Below are 12,000 nucleotides of genomic sequence, written 5' to 3' on the forward strand. Positions count from 1 at the left end.
ATTTTGTTTATTCTATTTTAAAAAGGTTCCTCACATGCCTTCCTTGTTCATAAGCTTTAACATTAAGATGGACCACCTGCAGTTAGAGTTTCAGGAAAGCCTCCTAACAAAGGTGACACTGGTAGTGCCTGTGCTCCCATTCCCATTTAGAAAGGTCACTCTGGAGGCTGTGGGGAGGCAGTGAGGACAGCCTGCTGAGCCTACTGCCAGAACCCCATGTCCTGGTGCAGCCACAGGAAGTGGCTGGGGCCTTTGGAAACTGAGCAAAGCAAGGCCAGGCAGCCAGGCCCAGAATGTGGCACAGTGGGGTAGCAGGCAGCGTTCTAGAAGGCTCAGCACATTCCAGAGATGGCAGTTATGGGAGCCGGCTCCTGCAAGAGGCCCATGACATTCCCAGGGGTGGAAGACAAGAATAGCTGTGGTGGATCTTGCAGTGAGGAGTAAGGAAAGGCTGAGAGAAGATCTATAAAGGCCCTAGGACACTACTTAGCATCTTCTTGGGCAGAGAAACTGGAGAGTCAGACTACTGCAAATGTGCCAACCTGAGTGGCATGCAGCAGGGTCACAAGCACAGGCTTGGCCTGCCTGAGAAAAGGCTAGGGTCTGAGTCTCTGACAGACACCTTGCCCAAAGTCCTGTCTGCCCCATGAGTACCATGTAGACAAACACTGTGAGCTTTGGATTCTAGGTCAGGAATTGGACATAGAAAAGGGGCTTTGCTTTGTGGAGAAACAAGCAAAAGGATTATCCCCAGCATTCCTTAGGCCAGCTATGCAATCTGCTACCTGCCAAGAGGAAATGCCATCTTCAAGACAAGGTACAGCAGTTATCTGGAGCACAGGGTGAAGAGGCCATCATGAGCGGTTTCATCTTGCTTGGGCCGGGAGCTTCCTTCTGCTCTGTTATCAAGGAGTGGATACTCTGATTTGGCCAACGTCTCACCAGTCTGGGCTGTGAGTGAGCAGGCAGCCTGGACTGGCCCGTTCCCAAGAGTGGAGAAACATCTCTGAGGTCTGTTTGACCATCCCAGTCTGGCTAAAGACTTCCAGCAGCCCAGAAGAATACAAATCTCACTTCTTTTGTCTATCTACAGATACATCTAAAAGCAGGTCATGGTAGTAAATTATCTGCGCTCTGTTTTAAAGCCAGCATTATAATGAGCCTTGCTTGTTGTTTAAGGATTGAGATTATTTCCTAATCCTTGGATTTCTGTAATACACATCATCTTGTGGCTGCAATACAGTGCTTTTCTCATTGTAAAATAATCCTTTGTTGTAAAAGCAATGAATCAGGGAGCTTGACTCATGAACAGGAGCGAAGGGAGGCAACTGCTCCCTTGGGACATGAAATGTTTGTCTACCAGTGGCAGATCCTACCTCTAAGAAAGCCACCAAATCTCTGAGGAGGAAGAAATACTTGCATTTTATCTCCTCTCTCCCCAGAGGGTCCATGCCCATGGTGAATTAGGTCAGATCAGTCTATAGGGTCCTCTTGGCCCAGATGTAAGGGGAAGATGTCTACTAAGGCACTATCACTTAACAAGCCCTTTGCAGTTCAGAAAACAGCATATATGGCCTCAAGGTTACCTGTCTACATCTGATCACATTCCCAGCTTTCTTTTTTTTTTTTTAGTCCTCCGACCAGGGACTGAACCCGGGCCGTGGCAGTGAAAACGTGAGTCCTAACCACTGGACTGCCAGGGAATTCCCCCAGCTTTCTTTTTTTTTTTTTTAAATTCTTTTTTTATAAACATGTTTATTTATTTATTTAATTTTTGGCTGCGTTGGGTCTTAGTTGCGGCACGCGGGATCTTTTGTGGTGGTGCACAGGCTTCTCTCTTCTTGTGGCGTGTGGGGTCCAAAGCGTGTGGGCTCTGTAGCTGTGGCATGCAGGCTCTCTAGTTGTGGCTCGCATGCTCAGTAGTTGCAGCGCATGCGCTTAGTTGCCCCGCGGCATGGGGGATCTTAGTTCCCCGACCAGGGATCGAACCCGAGTTCCCTGCATTGGAAGGCGGATTCTTAACCACTGGACCACCAAGGAAGTCCTCCCACCCCCACCCCAGCTTTCTTTATATAAGCACAGAATTGACACACATTGCCTTTGAACAATGAGTTGGAAGGCAATGTTAATGAAATATGCCTACAAAATCCCAGACAGAACTCATTCTGTCTTTGCCTAAAAGAGCTTTCCTCTTGTAATGCTGGCCCAGGTTCATGGACAGTAAAGACAGAACACTTGCTTAAGGTTCTTTGCCAAGGTAGCCTGATCATCTTTTTCCCACATGCAAAAAAAGCAGAGGGGCACTGAAGGAGAAAGTGTCAAGAAGCCAAGGGGCACTAGGGTGGCAATCGTCATGTGATCGATCATGTGATCGATCACTATATGATCGATCATATAGTCAGAGGGGCTGACTATAGCCCACACCCTTGGCTTTGATCATGACTTCCAAACATTTATCGAAGGACCAGACAGCTCTCTTTGGTTATCTCCTGGACCTACGTTTTCTTCTATGTAGTCTATTTCAAGGATAGGTACCATGAACCTTCCCAGTCTCCCAAGCTAGAAACCTAGGAGTCATTCCAGATACCCCCTTTTGCAATGTCCCCCCATCTAGTCTGTTACCAGATCCTACTGACCCAGCCCCTATAAAATCTCTTTAATCTACCTGGGGTGGACACTGTAGATAGACCCAGCCAACCTCCATTCAACTCTGCTTCTGGGGTGCAGTGCCTAGAAAGCAACAGGGGCCTCTAAAAGCTAGACTCGAGACTCCCTGGTGCAGCAGTCCAACACACACATTCTTCTCTCCAGTGACCCGGCCTCCTGCCCTGCACAGCCTCCAGCTCAGCTCTTTCCCAAGACAACAGCTCTACGAATGCTCTATTGTCTCCATTCCCTGTGGATTGGCAATGGGATCAGCAGGGCAAAACTGTGCTGGTGACACTGAGTTATTTTCTTCCATCTGATTTCTACTTGCTGGGCTGTTTCAGGAAGCCCAGACCCCAGGTCTTCTGACAACAATAAGTATTTTATCACTAACTGTAGGAAACTTAGAATTTATTCTGGGTCTCCAGCCATCATAGCTAATATGACTAAAAAGTGCTGCTCCCAGGCTGCCAGATGGTAGGACAATGCAAGGTTGAGTATAACCTACAGGATGGGTGGATTTTTCTAAATGTTATAAAGGAGACGTGGAAAATTTCAGTATATGTAGCAGGGGACTAAGGGAGAAGGTTCTACTCAGCCATACTCTCACTCATGGGACAGGAGAAATGCATCAAAATCTTGCTAATCCACAGGCTAGGAATACCTATTCAGTCCACTGACATTAGCTGGAAGGCCAGGGCAGACTTAAGCCCAGCTCAGAAGAGGTGTTGCCATGGCAATTTATTATCATTAAGAGACAAACTCTTGGAAGAAATCTGCCTATCAAATAAGATAAAAGCAAAAAATGCGCAAGTTTTCCCTGGATCAGTTTTATTTGCTTTAGATTTCAGAATGGTAGGTGGGAGCATGAAGAAAAGTCTGTTGCATCTAAACATAATTTGAAGGGCATGCAAGCGAAAATAGAGCATATTGCTTACCTTGTGAACACTGGTCGAGACATTTAGGAAAGAGAAATCTAGGGAGAAAAAAGAAACATTTTAAAACCATTGATCTCAGAATTTTCATTGGTTATTTCTCACAAAAATGTGAATATCACTAACATACAAGATGACTTACTCAGTGGGGCAACTGGCAGGCAACACTGAACATTAAGGATAGCCATGATTATACAAAAGGTTTTCATAGCTTTGAACCAAAGTTCCCTAAGCCAGAAACCCCATAGAAGTCCCAAAGTGGTCAACTCTTGGTGGAATGTTGAAGAGGGGATACTGAGGACAGGGCCAGCTCTCAAGACTATAGGAAATGGAGAAAGAGAACTTGGTCTTCTTTTCCACCCTCCCAAAGAGATACTGTCCTGACAGTAAAGGGGAAATTTCAAGGGAAAATGAGAATTATTTTGCCTAATTGTGCCAAGGGCCTTCAGTACCAAAGTTGCCATATTTCCCTTTATGTGCACAACAGAATCCTGGTTTCCCTTTAATCCTATTCTGAGCTCAAACAGTGAATGAAGTGTAGGAAACTGACTGATTGGATTGAGGATGACTAATCCGAAGTGTGAGTTAACAACGGTAGCTCTGCAGTAAGCTCCAGAGAAAAGCCCATATTCTCAGTGCTTTAAAACTTCTAAAACACCACAGTGCTCTTCTTAGAGAAGAAAGCTAACACTAATGAGAATAGCTGCCTTTTATCAAGTTCTTACCATGGGCTGGGCACTGTGCAAGCAGTTCATATGTACAATTTTATTCTCACATCCACCCTGTGCCTTGGGTACCTAAAAACCACAAGGAGTGGGTTTAGGTTGGCTAAGCAAGCTAAGCACTTGGCCCAAGGTCCCACATGCAGCTAGGAAATGGGAGAGCTTATACAGGGAGCCAGGTTTGTCTGGCACCACAGAGCTCCTGTGTCTTCTATCCCTGCAAATAAGATGCTTGATGAAGCCACCCTCTGAACTGTTGCTGGTGTAGTTGGCAGGTATTAATGCTGTTCAAAACACTGAGGGGAGTTTCTCTCCTGCAATTCTCTTGGTGGTGGCAAATCCTCATCTTTTAATTTGATTTCTGACAACAGCCAGACACACACCGTTTGGAACCAAATTTGGTGGATGAGTGAGCTGGATGAATACAACTTTGGGCCGTGGATCTAGTTCACGTGCCTGACTCCTTCATGGTTTCTAAAGAATTCCATGGGAGAATCCCCACGTGCTATGACCGAGCAAGGTCAGGAGCCCTGGAACAAAGGAAGAGACATCCGCACCAGAGTCTCCCAAGAATACAGCTCACTGATTTCACTGCACTCATAGTCCACTGAATGGCCAGCCACACAGCAAACGCATTCTTAGAAAAATGTCTGTCCCCATCAAGTAAGTGCCTGTGACTTTAGAGTACATGCCCTTAAAAGCCCTTCTCAGCGTCCTGCTTCCTTTCTTGCAGCAGCCCACAGCAACTCACACCAGTGGCATCTTAAGACAAGGTTGAGCAATGTTTCCCCTCAAGGCATCTTATACAATCACAGGTTGGATGCTCATGTTTTAAACTTCTGACAGGGTAGAGGGCCACTAAGCTGCTCACTTTAAACAGCTGCAAAGAAAATACTCAGAACACATGGACTTGCACATACACGCAATTTCTTCTCATATCTTGGCATCTCTGGCATCCCTGTCCTTCAAATTCATATGCTGGCTTTCTTTCCTAATCCAACTATGAGTTATCATAGCTTTTTTATAATTCTTATAAAATTACATGAATCTTTTATCACAGCACTTCCTACCCTATATCATGATTAATTGTGTACATGTCATGGGTGTGGCATTTGGAAAATTATTTAACTTTTCTGAGCAACAGCTTCCTCATGGTAAAACATGGTAATGATGCCTACCTTAAATGCCTGCCAAAATACCTAAAGGGGATTTTGAGGTTTGAAAAGGGTAAAGCATCACAGTGTCTAACAAACAGTGGAAAACAAATGTTGGCTCACTCCTTTCCTTCTCTACATATCGTCCTCCCTACTAAACTGTAATATTATTGAAGACAGACAATAACAAGTATTGGTGAAGATGTGGAGAAATGGGAACCCTCATACATTGTTGGTGAGGATGCAAATGGTGCAGTGGCTTTGGATAAGTTTGCAGCTCCTCAAAAAGTTAAATATACAGTTACCATATGACCCAGTAATTCTACCCAAGAGAACAGAAAACATACAACCATATGAAAACTTATACATAAACATTCATAGCAGTATATTTATGATAGCCAAAAGATATAAATAACTCAAATGTCCATCAACTGATGAACGGATAAAAAAGATATGATATATCCATACAATGAAATATTTGTCAATAAAAAGGAATGAAACACTGACACATGCTACAACATGAATGAACCCTGAAAGAAGCCACACACAAAAGGCCACATATTATATGATTCCATTTATATGAAATGTCCAGAGTAAGTATATCCACAGAAACTTCAATAAAGCTGTTACATTAAAAGAAGCAATATACATGATACTATAAAATATCAAATGGTTTCCCTATCATCCAACATTTGCCCCCAAGGAACTGGTCATTTCCCAGAAGGAACAACTAATCACAGTTTGGCATGTATCCTTCTAGATATTTTCTCTGCGTATACAAGTAAACATTTAAAAAATACACATTGTTTTGGTAATTTGTTTTTCTCACTTCATAAAATATTATGGCCATTTTCTATGTTAGAAGATAAAAATCTACTTGATTTTAAAAAATGCCTGCATAGCAGTCCATGATATGAATATCCCCAAATTTAACCAGTCACTTACTAATTGAGCATTTGGATTATTTCCAGTTCTTTGATATTATTAATAGTGTTGTCTTGAACATTGTAGAGCACATCTGTCATATTTCAGACTGCCCAGTACCTTCTAAACACCTTTCCCAGACTTGGAATTAGGAAGCCCGTCCCTGGTGTAAATGGCAGAAAACTGCTTTTCCAGCCTTTCTTGCCATCTGGTGCAGGCATATGGCCGAAGTTCTACCAACTAGACTCCAAGTGGCAATGAGCATGGTGAGTGAGGGAATGTATGGTAAGCAGACTCCATTTTCTGGTGGAGGAAGTGGCTGAGATATCCCCTCCACTGGGGCAGCCCTACAGGAAGTTTGAGTGTTCCACCTGGCTGCCTAGCCAATACAGCCTGACCCTCCTAGAGACTCTGCAAGCTATAATGTACATTAGTAAATTCCTCCCCAGCTAGACATGCTGGAGTGGGCTCTACTGTTTGGAATTAAAAATTCTGCCTGAAACAAACACCCCTATACATATATATCTTTGCACATTTGTAAAAATATAACTGTATGATAAAATTTGAGCAATGGAATGGCCATATTTGTTTCCAAAGAGATTAAATCATTTTACATTCCTATCAACAGTGTATGAAAAAAAAAAAAGAGTGTATAAGTGTACCTATTTTCTTACACTGTTGCAGTATAATAAATCACCCCAAAACTAAGTGGCTTAAAATAATGATGATTTATTATTTCTCATGATTCTATAGGTTGAATGGGCAGTTGTTTTGGCCTGGGGCAGCTCAGCTGGGGCTGATGATTATCTAAGATAATCATCAAGGTCTCACTCACAGGCCCAACTGGGGTCTCAGTCCAAATGGTAGGAATGGATGGCTGGGCCTCTCTCTCCACATGGTCTTTCATCCTCCAGCAGCCTAGCCCAGGCTTCTTCATATGGTGGTCTTAGCTCCCAGAAGCAAGAGAGGGCAAACCCCAACGTGTAAATGCTTTTCAAGCCTTGGCTTGTTTCATGCTTCTTGATGTCCCACTGGCCAAATCCAAGTCACGATGCCCAGGTGAGTAGATTCGACTCTTCAGGTCTTGATGGGAGGGGCTGTTTCTGCTGTGGCCATAATTTTAATCCACCACAGTTGGCTAGGTAAGGATGGATGGATTCCTTCCTTCCTTCCTTCCTTCCTTCCTCCCTCCCTCCCTCCCTCTCTTCCTTCCTCCCTCCCTCCCCCTCCTTTCTTTCTTTCTTTCTTTCTTTTGGCCATGCCGTGCAGCTTGCAGGATCTTAGTTCCCCAACCAGGGAGCGAACCCAGGCCACGGCAGTGAAAGTGCCAAGTCCTAACCACTGGACTGCCAGGGAATTCCCAGATTGTTTTTGCTTTTTAAAAATTTATGGGCTTAACACTGGCCCACTTAATTTTTTTCTTAATGAATGGGATTAATGTTATTTAATAACTTTCTATTCTTTTTTTTTTAAACCAGATTTTTAAAAAAATATATATTTATTTATTTACTTGGCTGAGCCATCGGGTCTTAGTTGTGGCACACGGGATTTTCTAGTTAAGGCATGTGGGATCTAGTTCCCTGACCAGGGACTGAACCCGGGCCCCCTGTGCTGGGAGTGCAGAGTCTTAACTGCTGGACCACCAGGCAAGTCCCAATAACTTTCTATTCTTGATCATGAGTCCCATAATTCTCTTATTCTATTCCACATGCACCCCCATGCACATGAAACAGAATAGCTCCCCAGCCCATGCACAGGAGCTAATCATTAGTTTTCCAACAGAGAATTAGTAAACCAATATAGTAAATTACTTTCTGGAATGGATTCAAAAGTAAATTTGGAAATTTCTCATTAATATCTAAAAAATGAGCAAATCAGTAATTTTGATTTACTGACAAATATTATTAGTGATCTCTTATACTTTTTTTTTTTTTTGGCTGCCTTGGGTCTTCATTGCCGCACGCGGGTTTTCTCTAGTTGCGGTGAGCGGGGGCTACTCTTCTTTGAGGTGCGCTTGCTTCTCATTGCGGTGACTTCCCTTGTTGTGGAGCACAGGCTCTAGGTGTGCGGGCTTCGGTAGTTGTGGCTCACGGGCTCTAGAGCGCAGGCTCTGTAGTTGTGGCGCATGGGCTTAGTTGCTCCACGGCATGTGGGATCTTCCTGGACCAGGGCTCAAACCTGTGTTCCCTGCATTGGCAGGCAGATTCTTAACCATTGCACCACCAGGGAAGTCCCAATCTCTTATACTTTTTAACCCACCTGATTTTGTCATTTATATTTTTATATTCCATAACTATAATTCATATACTTTACCCTTATTTCTATATTTAAAGAGATTATATACTTATCTTTAGCTTGTTTATTGATTTATTTATTTAAATTCTCTTCAAGGACACTTATTCCTCACATGCTGGCACACTCATTTATTCCACAGACACTTCATGAGCACTTACTATGTACTAAGCATTAAACAGAAATGATTTCTGTCCTCGCAAAAGCTAAATCTGTATTCTATAATTCCTCTCTTTTCTCTAATTGTCTTCATTTCTTTGTCTATTTCCTCTGAAAATTTTTTTTTGGCCGTGTGGCTTGTGGGATCTTAGTTCCCCGACCAGGGACTGGACCTGTGCCCTCTGCAGTAGAAGGGAGGAGTCCTAACCACTGGACCTCCCAGGAATTCCGTATTTCCTCTCCATTTTGTTTTAGCAGTGTCTACTTTACTTCTCACTGCTTTGAGATTTTCATTTCTATAGTGAAATTTTTATTTTCTTTCTAGGACTCTAACAGTTTATCTTTCAGCTGCTTTTGTCAGCTAAATTCCTTTTCCCCTGATCTTTTCTATTTAACTGCTTTATTTATAACCTGCACAAAATTTACTCATTTAAAGTGTACAATTCAATGATTATTTTTAGTAAATTGTTTACAGAGTTGTACAACCATTGCCACAATTCCGTTTTAGAACATTTCCACTACCCCAGGAAGATCCCTCCTCCCCATTTCCCCAGACCTTTTATATCTCTTCCTTGAGCTCTTCCCTTACCACCCTGTTAGTTTCTCTTCTCCTTAACTTTTTCTTGATGGTGTAGAAGAGAACTTGTCTAGAGTGTAACCTTTGTCTGTTCTTTGTTTATTACTATCTTTTCTTACCTTTCTATGTTAATATCTCTGGTAGTGTCTAGTCCCCTGTTAGACCCCTTTCTGCTTTCATTCATCTTTAAGTGAAAACTTCAGAACAAGAAGAGACATGGATGGTAGAAAGAGTGGCATGTAAGACTCAATATGGCATTCTGAAGTAGAATGGGGATGCTCAGCATTCACTACAATAACCTAACCTAAGGCAGAAGGAAAAATAGACCACCTTAGCTTTATTATGGGAGAGCAGAACCTAGGTCAGAGCTAAAGAGAAGGGAGAATGGTGAAGACATTTCTTGGGATCAGTTAAGGTGACTAGGGAAGTAACTTCTAATGTAAATTCTATGTGAAGTCTAAAGATATCAACTTGGGACTCAAGAAGGGAGCTTTTTCAGATGAAGATCTAAGGATAGATCAATCAGTTACCAGGAGATGATAATAATATGGACTAGCCAGAAAAACCACATGATTACAGACCTTGGATACATTCTACTAGGCTAAAGGGAGAGGAAGTCAAATAGCTCTATGAAGGGACACTATAATGTTTGAAACTTCCCAGTGAGGATTTCTCTCATGATGAAATAGGTACTTCCAGACACCACTGGGGCAGTATAAACTGCAAAACCCACTCAGAAAGCAATTTGGAAATATGAATAAAGAGTAATAAAACTATCATACAATTAATTAATAATATATCTTTGAGGAATCTATTCTAAGGAAATTATCTGAAATTTGAGAAATTTATATGGATAAAGATGTTCTCATAGCATTATTTATGATAGTGAAAAGTTGGAGTCATCCTATGTGACTAATAGTGGGGAGCTGGTTAAGACTATTATGTCCATACATGCACATAATTATTACATACCCAATCAAAATGTAATTACCACTGTAATTGCAGGAACATATATATGTTCACTTACATAACATGTCTATATGTTAACCTAAGAAGAAGGATATAAAATTATATGTATACCACAACTGTAAAAAAGCATGCACATAAAAGACCAGGAAGGAATTCACAAAAATTATAATAGTTAACATTGAGTGAGATTATGAGTGAATTATACTCAATTTTCTTTGTTGTTGTTATATTACTTCCAAAGTAGAAAAAAAAATTACACCTGTTTGTAATGAGGATAAGTGTCATTAACTGAGGTAAGATGCTTTAAGATGGCTTAACCACATGAAAAAGTATCTGTGAGGTACTCCAAGTGCCTTGGGACACAAAGTCCCTCCCCTGCAGTGAAGAGGAAAAGAAAAGCCTGCCATAGGCATTCTTTTTTTCTGGGAGAAGCTATTTCAAGTCCCACTGTCCTAGAAGGGTGACTTTTCAGTGCACAAAGTGGTGAGAAGCTGCCAGTCCAAACAGTAGCTCTGAGGACCTAGCACTAATCAAATGACAACTGGGCATTTATTACATATAAGGTAGACTGATGCATTTCAAAACATAAACACACATAAAGATGTGTCTCCTACTGGCAGGTGGGAGAAAACTGCTTCCTGTACACTTAAACACAACACACCCTGTGGGCCAGAGGTGGTCCTAAGTATGTACCTGTGCTCCATGTAGCAGCTCAGGGGCTCCACGCACACTGTGATGGCACCAATGGTGAAGGAGGACTTGACATTTGAATCTGGATGTATCTGCAGGGCCTGGACAACATCAATAACATCTGTGTAGCTGGCGGGAAAAAAGGGAATAATTAGTTTACTGATTGGCGCTTTAGAGTGTGGGAAGAGGGGTATGCTTGCTGCGTGGCTGAGTGAGCAAGGTGGAAGGAAAACCAAAAGGGGGAGACTGCGACTGGGTTCCTTGGGGTCACCCCACTTCATGATTTAGAGCCCCTGGAGTCCACAGTGGTTCTGTATTTCCGAGTTCCATTAGTTCTAACTGCAATAGTGAGTGGAAGAAAGAACCCTACTGCCCACTCCCCTTAGAGAAGACTGCAGGTGACCCTGGGGCTCTGAGGGTGGGATTTGGTGTTTTCTAATCAAGTTAGGAGCTCCCGCATTGGTATATTTTCTTTAATAGTTCTTTCCTCTCCTTTCATCTCACAGAACATGCAGGCAAGAGAAAGAGGGATTATGAGACATATCTCCAAGTCAGTAGACACATGTCAAATACCAACTGCATTTGTATCTCCTGCCTGGAACTCCCTCCAGGGCCAATTTGATGTTTTCAATTACAACTTAATATGTTCCTGATCCAACTCTCCCACATCTGCTCCTCTTGAGGTCTTGTCCTTCTCAGCAGAGGAGATTCCACTCTTTCAGCTGCGAGGCCAAAGGTTTGTTTGGCATCTTCTTTGACTCCATTTTTCCTTAATCTTTAAAATATAACTATGCTCATACTCCCACTCTACCACTGAGTCCAAACTGCTTCTGTCTTTGTATCTCCCTAACCTGTTTTCAACACAAAAGTTAGAGGGGTCATGCTAACCCCATCAGGTAAGTCACTGAGTGAGTGGCTTCCATACCCCTCAG

At 42.5% G+C, this 12,000-nt stretch overlaps 1 protein-coding gene across 3 annotated transcripts in view; it reads right to left on the reverse strand.

Moving 5' to 3' along the window:
- C15H20orf194 (chromosome 15 C20orf194 homolog) overlaps window positions 1–12,000 on the reverse strand; it is a 147,407-nt gene that overhangs the window by 21,765 nt on the left and 113,642 nt on the right. For all 3 annotated transcript variants that reach the window (XM_036826165.1, XM_036826166.1, XM_036826164.1), the window contains 2 exons: window positions 11,072–11,197; window positions 3,585–3,622 (listed from right to left, as the gene is read on the reverse strand). In XM_036826165.1, coding sequence (XP_036682060.1) covers window positions 3,585–3,622; window positions 11,072–11,197 — 164 coding nt within the window. The remainder of the gene's footprint in view (window positions 1–3,584; window positions 3,623–11,071; window positions 11,198–12,000) is intronic.

The sequence above is a fragment of the Balaenoptera musculus genome, chromosome 15 (genome assembly GCF_009873245.2).
Source record: "Balaenoptera musculus isolate JJ_BM4_2016_0621 chromosome 15, mBalMus1.pri.v3, whole genome shotgun sequence".
Classification (NCBI taxonomy): domain Eukaryota; kingdom Metazoa; phylum Chordata; class Mammalia; order Artiodactyla; family Balaenopteridae; genus Balaenoptera; species Balaenoptera musculus.